The sequence below is a fragment of the Triticum urartu genome, chromosome 5A (genome assembly GCF_056163025.1).
Source record: "Triticum urartu cultivar PI428250 chromosome 5A, HENAU_Tu73, whole genome shotgun sequence".
NCBI lineage: Eukaryota > Viridiplantae > Streptophyta > Magnoliopsida > Poales > Poaceae > Triticum > Triticum urartu.
The window spans coordinates 602,710,310-602,724,549 of record NC_141877.1 but is presented as its reverse complement, the minus strand read 5'-3'; the positions used below and the strand labels follow the sequence as shown (position 1 = coordinate 602,724,549).

Sequence of the window (14,240 nt, the reverse complement as noted above, 5' to 3'; positions counted from 1 at the left end):
TGGATTTCTTTCTGCCACATGCTGCATAGAACACGCCCCCTTTGATTCTCTTACCATGCAGTTCGGCCACGACTACTAGCCCGTTCCTCAACAGCCTCCGGGTATGGATCTTTGCCTTATTCGGAGCATTTGTACCCAATAGTGCCAGCCAACCCTTGTGTTTTTTGAGCGAGGGTGAACTGCCCAGCCATCTGGTCTTCACCCCGTTGATGCTCATCCGCAAGTGGTACGCCGTCTTGATAGTAAACTAGCCATTCTTTGTGAAACAAGGAGACCTCGTGAAGAAGGTGGTGGATGAGAAGGATTATGGCATCTCTAAATGCATTCATCAAATGGTGGCCCCCATTTGTCCGCAAACATGTCAGGACATGTTTGTGGATATCCCTATTGTATGGAGAAGATGGCATCACCCAGAGAGTCCTCACGTTACCATGTCATTTGACAAACATAATGATAGCCTAAGACACTGATGCAACACAACATCGGGGTGAGGAGTTATATATAGTGTCATGATGGCAGAAGAAAAAGGGAAGGAGATTGAGGAGCACCGGGAGAACAATGGGTAGGAGGAAGTGATGTGAGAATAAGGGCGGATAAGAGAGGGCAGAAAAGAAGACGGAAAGAAAGGGCGAATAGTGGAAATTAAAGGGGCGGATAGGGAGGAGATTTTATTTTTCAAATTGTATGTTCTGTGTAGAAAATGTTAAAAAAACAGGCCTACAAAAAACTTAAGTATGTTTCCACAAGAAGGACCTAAAATTTGTACCACATCTGAAAATTTTCAAATAAAAAAGTTTGCTGCCACTCAAATAACAGTGGCAAAGTTGAACATAACGTACTAATAGCTTAAAACTATGGCCTGTCTTGACCGAAAACGCGGCCATGTCCAACCCCTTTGTAGTGTACCAGAAACATTCCGCCGGATGTATTTTGTCGGATACTGGCAAAGCTACGGCTATGCCAAGTGACATGCCTTTGCCGAGTGCTTTTCTTGCACTTGGTTTAGGCGCCACTATATTAAGTGCGCGACAAAAATCTTTCATTCGCTCCCCTCTGGTCGATATACTCTCGATCCTAACAGGGTCACTCCTTTGGAAAAAGAAAGAGAACCCTCGCTATACAAACCGGATCTCAAAGGAAATCATGTTTGATGATAAGCATGCAACTAACACGGGCAAAAAGAAATTATGAAAATAAAAAATCATGAATTTAAGGTGCATAATAAAAATAAAAAATAAAAACAAAAAGAACGAACAAAAAACAAAAAATGATAAAAAATCAAGAATGGGAAAAACAAAAAATCGGTCAAAAGCTTCAACAAGCAATACAAAATCGGTCGAAAGGGCCTTACATGGGTCGGCCCACTCACATATGTACCCTAAATAGAGGAGGGCAAGATGCACATGGACTAGTGATAGTTGGCACGAACCTTGTACTCCCTCCGATCCATATTGCTTGTCGCTGCTTTAGTACTTTAAAGTTGTAATAAAGCACCGACAGTAATATGGATCGAAGGGAGTAGCAAATATGCTCGTGTCCTGAGAGATAAATATGACAAGAGTTTTTTTTTCTTCTTCTAGATCTAGTTATGCTTTAGCAAATCCGACCTATCACGGAAAGGGGGTACTGGAGATGCTCTTACACAAACCTGGCCAGGGCCGTGTCGCGCGGACCGGCACATGCATGGGATTTCGGTCCAGCACATGCCTGTCATGCCACGTGATTAAAAGTGTTTGGACGGCCTTCAACCCACCCCGGGACAAGGCCGATCTGAAAGCCAGGCCTTAAGGTTGGCAGGACACAACTCTTTTATCTGTGGGCATGCATGGCCCGACGCAGCATGCAGCCCGTTCGGCTTGTAACTAGTTATTTTTCTAAAAAATATATTTGTTTGCATTTCTTAACTTTTGGATTTTTTTCCCTATATTATTTTTGAATTTTTTTATTATTCTGTAGTTTTTACTTCTGTTTCCGTTTCTTTTTAGTCTCCTTATAAAATTTGTCTTAACTCAAACGTAGTAAAGTTTGAATAAGATTATAGGGAAAATATCAATGATCATAATATAAAATCAATATCATTAGATGCATCATTGAATTAACTTTCATACTATATATCTTCAGTATTGTAGATGTTGATAATTTTTGTTTATAACTTTGGTCAAAGTTTATGAAGTTTAACTTAAGACAAATCTTATATAAAAAGGTAAAAAAGAACAGGAGGGAGTAATTTTTTAGATTTTTTATTGAAACAAAAAAAAAACCCGGAAGGCTAAAAATAACGAGGGCTACTTGTGCAGCCGTGCCGGCCCGGGCTTTATAACTGGTGTGTCGGGCCAATCCCCCCGTGGCCAGGCCTTCGGGCCGTCACTACCCTTTTCTTTAGAAAGAAGTATAGTTTTCACTCTCAAATCCTATCCAATGTCTCCATACCCCCCTAAAGTTGATTTTGGTCTGATTTGGACCCCAAAAATATCAATACCGGTTTAATCTACCCCTAAGCGGTTTAGTGTCACATCAAGAGTGGTTTTGCATGTGGTTTTCATTTATTTGATGATCACTTGGCGCTGATGTGGCAAATGGTCACTCGTTTCCCGGCTAGTGTTTACAATTCATAAATTCCCCAAATGGGCGCTTGAACCCTAAATTCCCCATCGACGCTCGCTCACTCGATTGAAGACCTCACGCTCGAATTCAGGCCTCACTCTTGAATCGGCTGCAGTCCATGGCGTCATCCGCGAGCTTCTCGGCTAGCTCCTCCACATGACGCAGGTCCTATTCTAGTGGTATGGTTGCGGTGACACTGTCGCCGGTGCCATATCATGAGGGTCCGTTGCAGTACAAGTTAGTGTTGTGCGGATGCGGAGTGAAAGCCCGTCGGCAGATTACCTGAAGCCTGTTGAATCCAGGGAGGAGGTACCAGGATATCAAAGGTGTGTTCTTGTTGTTCTTGTGTGAGCCTATTTTCTTGGAAAAGTCCATTGTTAGCTGATTGCAATGCAATTTCAGGGTCTGGACTGTTGGTGAATCGTGGCATTACGTTGCTGAATCGTCTGAAAAAAGAGAATATGTAATTGAAGAATCTCGCTCTAGGCTGAAGCTTGCATGGCGAAGGTAGTTGACTAGAGATGGGCATGAGGTTGTTTGTGAATGAGATGCAATTCAAGCACGCAGCACGGCAGCGGTAGTAGAATTAGGTCCTTAAGTAGTAGAAGACTTGCAGATAAAATTAGCAAGATTTAGACGTGAGTAGTGCCTGTTGTAATTCACATGAGTAGTGCTTCATGCTGAGAATTTATAAGAAAATGTCTGTAGGATGTTCAGAAGATTGAATTTTTCAGAAAAAAAATTCCTCAGCGTAAGCACACAATTCTGCATAACTGAGCATAAACACCTCTGCCTCTAGTTCTCCTGAGTAGTCAACCTGTCCATTTTTCCTCTCAAATGAGCCGGCTTAATGATATCTGGTCAACAAGTAATCAAGTGGATCTCGCAGATCCAAACGAGCTGCAAAATGAATGAAATTTCTTCTCAGTTATACTTACAGAGTAAACAAATGCAATCATAATTCAGTCCATATTCTGTCCAAATACACTAGTTTAATTGGGCAAACTAAAACCCTCATTATATTCCCAGAATAGCGGGGATAAACCCCGAAAGTACATCACGTTACAATAGATGGCACCAAGAAAATAAAAATATACAACCATGACACCAAGCATGTGTACACGTACATGAAGATAAATGACATGTACAAAACTTGAAGCTGCAGTCAAAACTACTAAAACTACTGAAAATACAGTCAAAACTACTAAAACTGTAGTCAAATGCAACTGCACTATTGAAACTGCAGTCAAAACTGTACTCAAAACTACTCTGAATTCAGTCCAAATTCAGACTAGTTATACTGCAGTACTAAAATTACAGTAAAAGTTCTGTACAAATGCTGTCAAAATTCAGAGTATTTATACTGTATACTAAAACAACAGTCAAAATTCAGAGTTAACACTCTTCAGCAGTCAAATTCGGTCAAAAACGTCACGTTCTGTTTCTATAAGACAATCATCACTACAAGCACAATGCAAATTCATCTACTTTATTTCTGAAATTAACAGGCCGGTCATCTGCACGTTCTGTTTCTATAAGACAATCATCAGTACAAGCACAATGCAAATTCATCTACTTTATTTCTGAAATTATCAGGCCGGCCATCTGCAAATTAGCCCATTTTAATATCAAAACAACAGAGCTATCACGAACACATGATGCAATCAAGCCTCGTCCTTAACACGAACATTACTACGGTAAGCATACCTGAAGCCATCGCTTGATTCTGACGAAGACGGACTCGCGACGATTGAGGGCAGCTTAGCCCTAACCGCGGAATACGACAGACCGCGCGCTTCCTCTATCCCATGCTAAGGCGACGTCAAGTGAGAGAGACGGTGGCCGCCGCCGGCGACGACGAGGACACAATTGCAATAGGTGTGGATGGCGGCGCTGCGGCCTTTCCAGTTTCCTGTCTGCACTAGGAAGGCGAAACATGACGAAGACGAACGCCCACTTATTTTAGCGACCAGCTGCCACATAAGCACGCCACGTCAGTGACAAATCAGTGCCTAATCATAAAATCAGATGCAAAACCACTCTTGATGTGACACTAAACCACTCAGGGGGAGATTAAACCGGTATTGACATTTTTGGGGTCTAAATCAGACCAAAATCGACTTTGGGGGGTTACGGAGACATTGGACAGGATTTGAGAGTGAAAACTATACTTCTTTCTTTATGAAAGGGCCGACACGGGCCGTGCCATGTCAGGCCCTTTTACAGCCGGTCCGGCCCACGTAACCCTTTTACACCACCCGCTTCATTCGCTCATTCGCTCAAAAGGAAAAGGAAAAAACACCACCCGCTTCAACGCCGTCAAATCGACTTCCGCCCACAATCCCTAAAAGAAACTTGCGCCCACCAAATCACGCGTTCCCCACTCCGTTCCCCTCATGTCCAGCGCCGGCGACCCCGCCGGTGCGGCGGCCGCGGCGGCGCCCAACCCGTCGGTGCGCGCCCCGAGGCTGCCCCGCTGGACGCGGCAGGAGATACTGGTGCTCATCGAGGGCAAGCGCATGGTTGAAGTCCGCGGCGGCGTGCGCGGCGGGAGGGGGCGCCTGGCGGCGGCGGCGGCGGCCGGGGCAACCGGGGAGGGGGCGGCGGCGGCGCTGGAGCCCAAGTGGGCCGCGGTCGCGGAGTACTGCCGGCGGCATGGCGTGGAGAGGGGGGCCGTGCAGTGCCGGAAGCGGTGGAGCAACCTCGCTGGGGACTGGAAGAAGATAAAGGAGTGGGAGCGGGCGGCCGCCGGCGCGCGGGAGCCCTCGTTCTGGGCCATGCGCAACGACGCGAGGCGGGAGCGCCGGCTCCCTGGCTTCTTCGACCGCGAGGTGTACGGCATACTCGAAGGTCGAGGTCGGGGGGTCGTCGCCGGCAGCAGCTCCGGTGGTGGTGCCGCCGTGGAGGAAGTAGGGGTGGTGCGCATGGAGGAGGATGATGATGAGGAGACGGGGGAGGAGGAAGAGCAGAGAGGGAAGGGGAAGGAGGTGGCAGTGGCAGTGGCAGTGGAGACCGTGTTTGACAGTGGCCGGCCCGCCGGGGAGGAGGTCCTCTTCTCGGAGGACGAAGAGGAGGAAGATGCTGAGACGCCAGAGGCGACGCCGGCACCACCGCCGGCGGTCATCGCCTTGCCGATTTCCGAGAATTCGGAGGCATCAAGGCAACAGAGCGCACAGCAAGGCACAACAAAAGACAGGCAAGGAGGGCATCAAGGCAGCACCAAGACAGGAGGCTCACCGACTCTGCAGCAGAGCGGGCAGAAGAGACAGCGAACCGGCAACGACAGTGAGCCCAGAGCAGAAGGCATAGCAGACAAGCTGCTGGAGATCCTAGAGCGGAACAGCCAGATCATGACGGCGCAGCTGGAGGCGCAGAACATGAACTCGGAGCGCGACCGCGAGGAGAGGAGAGAGCAGGCCAACAGCCTCGCCGTGGTGCTCGGCAGGCTCGCCGATGCTCTTGGCAGGATCGCCGATAAGCTCTAGCTACCTGGACTGGAGCCGCATGCCTGGACAGAAGAAGTTGGGTGTACAGATTGGTATAGGAGGATGATTCTCTCCTGGCATTTGATTCCTTTTTCTCTTTGTGATGAACTGGTTCCGGAATTCAGTCCGGAAGGGTGGGGGATTTATCATGTACTGTATGTAGGGTGATATAAGGTTATATATAATATATATATACTGTCATTCAGGTGATCTTATTCTGAACTAGAGAGATCTTGATTGTGTATGCGTCGTGTGCTGAAATGGAAATATTCCGTATGCATGTTTTGCTGGGTAAAAAAGAATGATTTCTTAAGTGATAAAATAAATTCCTTTGCGGGAGAATTTTGAAGGCTCGCTTGCTCAGCACTATGACAAATGGGGGCAATATATTCTCGGTGAAATCTGCTTACAGGCTCTATAATGAAGATAGAAACCTTAATCGTGATACTGGGAGCCCCTCTAGCTCTAGTGTTGCAGAAAAGCCTCCACCTTGGCCATGTATCTGGAAAGTTAACTGTTCCAAACAAAGATGGATATGAACCCAACATGTTTCCTGTGCAACAGGGATTTCGAAGACCGCGGACATCTGTTTTTCAAGTTCAAATTAGTGAAGCAAGTGTGGAGAGAATGTGGATTGGAAGAACAAAGGGGGATCCCTAGCTCCAAAGTAAATTAATGCTAGAGAGGCGATGGTCTGATGGAATGGAAGGAATCTGCAGCATGAAGGAGGAGGACAGAATTTGCATTATAGTGTTGTTGATGTGGACATGGTGGAATGAACTCAACAAAATCAGAGAAGTGGGGAAGGCAAAAAAAATTCTGGAGAAGTAGTGTGGATGATGATCAAACACAAGACAGCGGAGTTCCTGGAAATATGAGTTTCAGGCTGCGGGTGAAGCACTTCCGATCGCCAGCGGGTTGGGAATGGGCAAAGGTGCTCCTGGAAACTGATGATATGGAGTTGAAGCAGGGTATGGAGGCTGAAAGCTGTACTTCGTCGCGATTTTTCAAGATGTGAAGACTTTTGCTAGACTTCACTTTCTAAATTTCAAAGTCATGTACTGTGCAAGAACATGTAATGATGTTGCTCATGCCCTTTCAGGTTTCAGCAATGGGGCAGCAATAGGATAATAAACAGTCCAGCTTCCATATGCCAGATGTATCCGCCCTGTGCCTTATGTAATGTCTTTATTGGAGAGCAACTTAGCTCTATGTATACTAGAGTAGTTATTTAAATGCAAGGTCATGCATTAAAAAGACATCAGCCAACAAATTGGCCATTTGGAGATACAAGGCCAAAGAAATTACTTGTAACTTGCAACACAGTATCCATCAGTCAATATCAGTACTCCATACACTACTCCATATATAACCAAATTTCCGGTTCGACGACAACTTGTACAAGAGCTTACAGTAAAAATTAGTGCTACAAACATTACAGAGGCACACCATAAAGGCTTCAAGTCCAGTTACAGCAGCACTGAACAACTCAACACAGGATTACAAACCGCATAGGTACAGCTACTCCGTCAAGGTAAAGAAAAATGGTAAAGAACAACAGATCAAATCAGAATCCCCGCAAGGCATGTGACCGAACATCTATCTACATATCACAAGGCGAGGTGAGCCGAGCTGAGCCTCACGAGGTTGGCATCAATGTGGCACCAACCAGAGGGCTCCGAAATAGACGACTGGAGTGAGGCCGAACTGGTTCAGACATGAGGCGGCGCTCCATGGTGACTTTCAGGTGGTGGCGGTGGTGTTGGGGGTGTGGGCAGCTCTGGCCTGCTGTAGAACACCGTCGTGATGAACCCGGTGGCAGGGGAGCCCACGGACGACCGCACCCAACCGTCCGGTCCTTTGTCCAGATAGCAGTCCGTTATATCATGCAGGGTGATTGCTGGGTCCACTTTCTTGCCAGCGCACATCAACTCCACCTGCAAGCACACCATAGGTCGATACATATGAAGAATATTGAAAGCTATCACTTGATAGGAGGTTTTGATGAACCGAGAAAATGCTTCTCTCATTCTATAAATGGGATTTGTGATTACGCCCAAAAGAGGCAAAAGGATGTCCGACACAAATTCGGACTCCAAGCTGGGAACAATAATTTGAGTTTTCTCTCAGGTCTAGCTTATCACTGACACTGGGAGAAGGGAAAACATACCTCAGCTTCACTTGAAAGATTGAGTTTCTGCACAAGGTACTTTTGTATGAAGGAAGCAGGCAATTCAACATCCCTAGGTCAATGTGATAAAGGCGCAAGTTAGCGCAAACTTAACATATTGTGTTTGTACATGAAACAGTAGCCTGGATAACTCACTTGATCCTCAAAAATTTCGTAGGTAGCTGTGGTAAAGGAGGTTGTCCCTTCCTGAAACAAATGAAAACACAAAAGCATGATTTCTGCGTTTCCTTTAAAAAGTACAATAAACGTCGTAAGATAAGTCTAGTGCTTCTTACTGGTCAAAAGCAGCCACTAGATAGAACCATAATGCTCGCAATCTTCTCTTTTTCCTAGGTTGTTTTGCCTTGAATATTTTCTTTTTCCCCTTCAGAGTGAACACTTTCTTGCTTCCAGTCTTCTTCACTAGATTCTCCTTTTTTGTCGGGTGTTCCTTAGACTCCAACAAGCGTTTCAAGAGGCTAGCCTTTGCTTCATTGGAAGGAGCACCATGCTCTGGATCATCAGACTTGATTCCAGTTCTATTGTCCTCTTCGGAACCTGATTTGAGAGATTTTTTACTTTTACCAACTCTAATATGAGAGGCCAAAGGTTTCCATCCTCCAACTTTCTTTGTTGCATCTTCATTGCCCTGCAAGGTAGAATACTGCATATAAATCATGTAAAGCACGAAAAGAATAACTAACCAGATATGACTTATACATTCAAAAAGAGTGAAACCCAAACAAACATTGACCAATACATACATTGCAGGGTCTGAAGGGTGTGGACAATACTTCCTCACAAACAGTTATTGCATTTGATGCATTCATAAATGACATTAAGGTTCGAACACAAATTTTAACGGCACTGTGCATCATATGTGTATAGAAAACAAATAAGAGTTCAAGACAAACACAAAGACCGTGTTGTGCAACTATCCTAATGTCACCAGCCGATACGTACATGTGTACACACCGTAAATCTCACCATGGTTGATTGAAAAGAGTCAACTAAATCGATATTTGTATGATCCCTTGCACAGTCGATGTTGATGCTACTCAATTACGACCTATATGATTAAACAAGAAACCTCAAATGCACATAAACACTTCAGGTACCAAACAAACAAAGGATCAAAGGACCTCTTGCTCTATTCATTTAGCATACCAGACATACAATGTATAAAGAAGTGCTCAGAACCAAGATGTGCCCAATAGAATAAAGTCAACCAATATGTTTTAGCCCCAAAGTAGTCACATAGTGCTGCTACGAAATTACAGCCTTCAGATTAAAACAAAAGCTACATACCAAAGACAAGCTGCGTAAGCACGAAGCTTTTGTTCTCCTCTTTGTGAGGCATTTCTGTATAGACACCCGAGGACCATGGACTGACAGTGAAGATAGAGATCTTTCTTTTCTCTTGACAGGTGATTCGACCGGTGATATGGCTTCTTGGTCCACAACCTTCCGTCTTTTAGAAGGAAATATCTTTGACCTCACATATTGTAGGCTGTGATCAACTCTGAACAGAAAATTGATTGACATGAACCATAAGCTTAAGTTGTTTATTAAAAAACAGACAATAACGTCTGCTTGTGATATGTAGGTTGTGACAAACCTGAGTTTCTCCTCTGGAGCACAGCCTAAATCAATGTTGCAAGTAGGGCAGTAGCAGATCTCCTTATCGATGAACTCCTTAGATATGCACTTTCTGCAAACTGATCAAAGGTATAAATCAATGGTTGAAGCACAAAAATGGAAGAACCAATTAAGATTTTACAGATAATTTCTGAAGGGCTGTTTTTCACAGTAACCTTAATAGGCTCAAACACACAGAAATCAGAGAAGAATAACTGAAAATTCTCGCTCCTTTCCAAAGATAGATGACGAACTGCTTTGCAATCTCCAATACGCAATTTTAACCATTAGCTTTTAAGGAAATACTCCCTCCGTCCGAAAATACTTGTCGGAGAAATGGATAAAAATATATCCATTTCTCCGACAAGTATTTCCGGACGGAGGGAGTATTACAAAGAAATTATTATTGTGAAACTAATTTCATGACAATCAAATGGTCTCGTCTACACCTAACCAGCCTAATTATTTTTTCCTGACAACTAATGAAGTTGAAGATGCCATAGTGGATCCACCAATCACAATCTTTCTACATTTCCAGTGACTTTATGTACAGTTAGCTGGTGATCTCACTGTCTCCTCTTTTTTATTAACGATAGAAAAAATTATATGACAGAGAAAACTACGCATTTCAAACTTAAGCAGGTTTATTTAATGAAATGTACCTACGACGTCGGTTTGTTGGCTAAAATTTTTAACCCTTTCCGGTGCCCCAACAGGCTCATTACCTACAAACACAAAAACAGCACCAAGGCCTCCTACAACCACAAATCCCTAGCAACCATTGAAGTAACTATTAAGTCTGAAACAAGTTGCCTACAGCCTCCTGGCAAACCATAATTCATCTGATTTCACTTGGATCACTGGCCATGCTCAAAATCTCACTGCCATTCGAGCGCCCAATCACTAATGTTATCTCCTGAATGGGCGAAACACTCACAAAAAGCATGAGCAGAAAACCAATACTTGTGGTCCTGGGGAATTAGAAGTTAGCCTCTCCGAGACAAGCTAACAGAGCATGTATATACTGAAGCTACCACCTTTCCACATCAGGCATTCAGACAAGCATACCTGTTGCATATATCCTCTATAATACCCATACAATGATGCAAATGACAACGAAAACGCCAATCCTCTGAGGAGACAGCCAACGCATCCACCTTCCACACTTTTAGCACCCAGAACCGCACACAAATCGCAGCGCGTGGGAAAGTATCGACGCACGCCGCCACCTCTCCACGCATCGCGTGAGACGCTCGCAAAATTTGATGTGAATGTGCATAGAGAAACAATGAGGGCCCTGCTTCTTCTGAAACAGAAGGGAACTGTTGAGGAGTACAAAAGGGAGTTCCTGCAATTAGTGTATCAGGTCAAGCTATATGAGTGAGCAGTTAGTGACACATTTTTGGTAACCAGATTTATGTTAGGGCTTAAGGAGGAGCTCAAGGGAGCTTAAGAGATACAATTTCCCATCACCATAGCTGCTGCAGCAGCTTTTGCAACGGTGCAGGAAGCCACATTGGCTAGACAAAAAAACAGCAAATTTCAGTCTAAAGCAAACCTTCAGCGAACCAGAGAACAGAATAAGCACTGGGTCTGGAGCATTGTGGAAGGCAAGGCAGTTGAAGGAGTACAGAAGGGCAAATGGGTTATCTTTTTGGCTGTGGAGAAAAATTTGCTCCAGGGCATGTTTGTGTGCAGAAGCCAGCTGGTCCAACCTAAGCTATGGCCATCACCACAGATCAACAAGACAATGCACAGATATCTGATAACATATTAGATGCTCTAGCAGTGCAAGAAGCCATTGAGGAACTGTTGCTGTCTGTTAATGCCCTGTCAGGAGCTGAGCACCCAAAAACAATCAGATTCAGAGCTCTATTGGGTAAAAGTGGTGCTATCCTGTTAGATTCTGGCAGTACACATAGTTTTATTGATCCAGCTGTTGTGCCTAGAATAGCAGCAGAGACCAAACAGTTATCCACTCCTTTAACTGTCAAGGTGGCTAATGGGGAAACTCTTGCATGTTCATCTGAAGTTCCTGCTCTAACTTAGTGGTTACAGGGCAAAACCTTTACTTATGCTGCTAAAGTGGTGGAGCCGGGAGGCTATGACATTATTTTGGGCATGGATTGGTTGGAACAATGGGGTCCCATGACCTGCCATTGGAAGGAAAAGTGGATTGAGTTTCAGTGCCAAGAAAAGATGGTCAAACTGCAGGGAATTCAAACTAGCCAACAGTCTGATCTGAGGGAAATGTCTATGGATCAGGTTGTCAAATGTTACAAAGGGAATGACATATGGGCCACTGCTATTTTATTTCCACAAGACAAGACCCAACCAGAAGAGCCTCCTGCAGAAGTACAGCAACTGTTGCAATCCTTCTCTAATGTGTTCCAAGAACCAACAGGCCTGCCTCCTGTCAGAGCGCTAGACCATACCGTCCACCTTATTCCAGGAGCCACTCCAGTAAATTGTAGACCTTACAGATACCCTCCTCTGCAAAAGGATGAGACTGCGAAGCAAGTGAGCAAAATGCTAGCTGAAGGGTTGATCACACCAAGCATGAGTCCCTTTGCTATCACAAACAAGTTGCCTACAGCCTCCTGGCAAACCATAATGCATCTGATTTCACTTGGATCACTGCCCATGCTCAAAATCTCGCTGTCATTCAAGCACCAAATCACTCATGTTATCTCCTGAATGGGCGAAACACTCGCAAAAAGCATGAGCAGCAAACCCATACTTGCGGTCCTGGGGAATTGGCAGAAGTTAGCCTCTCTGCGACAAGCTAACAGAGTATGTATATATAGAAGCTACCACCTTTCGACATCAGACATTCAGACGAGCACACCTCTTGCATATGACCTCTATAATAACCCATTCAATGATACGAATGACAGAGAAATTGCAAATTCTCTGACGAGACAGCCAACGCATTCAGCTTCCACACGCAGCAGCCAGAACCGCACACAAATCGCAGGGCGTGGGAAAGTATGGACGCACGCCGCCACCTTTCGAGGCATCGCCTCAGACGCGCCGGGGCCAGGGATCACCGCGGCGGGCGCAGATTCGACGCACGGAACGGCCGGAGCAAGCGGCCGCCTTGCACGCTATAATTCGGCCACAGCGCGCTACGGTCGCAGACGCGGAGACGGGGATGGAGGGAGCGGGAGCGGTGGGGGACTCACAGGTGTGGAGGCACTCGGTGATGGTGGCGGCGTCGCGGAGCAGGCGGCGGCAGAGCGGGCAGGTGAGGCACGCCACCAGGGCCGCGCGCTTCACCATCACGACGCCTGCGCCCCCGACCCCGCCGTCTCCTCCCGCGCCTCCGCCGGACGGCGCGGGGCACGCCAGCACGGCGTTCTGCATGCCGGCCGGCGAGGGCCTCTCTCTCCTCGCAGCTCCGCCCTTTTCCCCCGGACCGGACGCGAGCACGACCGGACGGAACCCCCCTCCCCTCCTCTGCGACAGCGACAGTGACGGCCGCTGTGTCGAATGTCGATCGATCCCAGGCGACGTGTCGGCCGAGGTCTAGGTCGCCGTGGACCCAGCCCACTCGCTCCCACCCTGGCCCAAGCCCACCAGCCCATCCACCGCCCACCGCCGGCCCGGCCCATGAACCCGCGGTCCTCGAGCCTTGACCACCCGCGTGAATGCTTCACGTGTGGCACACTGATCCACGCTCCCAGATCTGGAAACCTCCGCGACCGCACGCCTCCCTCCCGCCGGAGCGCCGCCATGGAGGAGAGGGAGGCCCAGCGGTGGGCGTCGCTGATGCCGGAGCTGGTCGACCGCGTCGCCAACCTGCTTCTCGACACCGCCGACGTCGACTGCTACATGGCGCTCCGCGCCGTCTGCCACAGCTGGCGCGCGGCGACCGCCGACCCGGGGCGCACGCTGGACCCGCGCTTCCGGCCGCGCGGCTGGGTCATGCTCGACTACCCGTCCCACGGCGTCGACGCGCGCCTCCTCGTCAACACCGCCACGGGCCGCTTCCACGGCCGGCGCATGCCCATCCTCGGCGCCTACTTCGTCGTCTCCGTCACCGCCGACGGGCTGCTCGTGCTGGCCGCCAGGGACCCGCCCCACGCCGCCTGCGTGCTCCACCCCTTCACCGGCCACATGGTCCGCTTCGCGGCCCGCATGCGCGCCCACGTGCTCGCCGCCGCCGTCTCCGGCTCGTCCCCGCCCTACCTCGTCCTCTACTGCCAGGACTCCATGAAGCTCTACCGGGCCAGCCCCGACAGCAAGGAGTTCGTCAGGTACAAGAAGAGGTACGCGTACCCTCTGGTCAGGAAGGCCGTCCAGGGCCTCGTCGCCGTCGACGGCCACCAGGGGCATCTGCC

At 47.4% G+C, this 14,240-nt stretch overlaps 2 protein-coding genes across 3 annotated transcripts; one reads left to right on the top strand and one right to left on the bottom strand.

The window, feature by feature from the left end:
* Window positions 1–4,905: 4,905 nt before the first annotated feature.
* On the top strand, window positions 4,906–6,311 carry LOC125510916 (trihelix transcription factor ASR3). Its single transcript, XM_048676208.2, has one exon. It carries the CDS (start codon window positions 5,001–5,003, stop codon window positions 6,087–6,089), a length of 1,089 nt encoding a protein of 362 aa, XP_048532165.1. The 5' UTR covers window positions 4,906–5,000; the 3' UTR covers window positions 6,090–6,311.
* A 1,110-nt stretch (window positions 6,312–7,421) lies between these two features.
* Window positions 7,422–13,392, bottom strand: LOC125510915 (E3 ubiquitin protein ligase DRIP2-like). Of its 2 annotated transcripts, none has more exons than XM_048676206.2 (7): window positions 13,083–13,392; window positions 9,878–9,977; window positions 9,568–9,781; window positions 8,556–8,923; window positions 8,416–8,466; window positions 8,260–8,332; window positions 7,422–8,026 (listed from the first exon to the last, which is right to left on the bottom strand). In XM_048676206.2, the coding sequence occupies exons 1-7, from the start codon at window positions 13,261–13,263 to the stop codon at window positions 7,802–7,804; spliced, it is 1,212 nt and encodes a 403-aa protein (XP_048532163.2). In that variant the 5' UTR covers window positions 13,264–13,392; the 3' UTR covers window positions 7,422–7,801. The 2 variants fall into 2 exon arrangements, with proteins under 2 accessions (XP_048532163.2, XP_048532164.2); XM_048676207.2 differs by having other exon boundaries at window positions 8,556–8,908.
* Window positions 13,393–14,240: the final 848 nt, after the last annotated feature.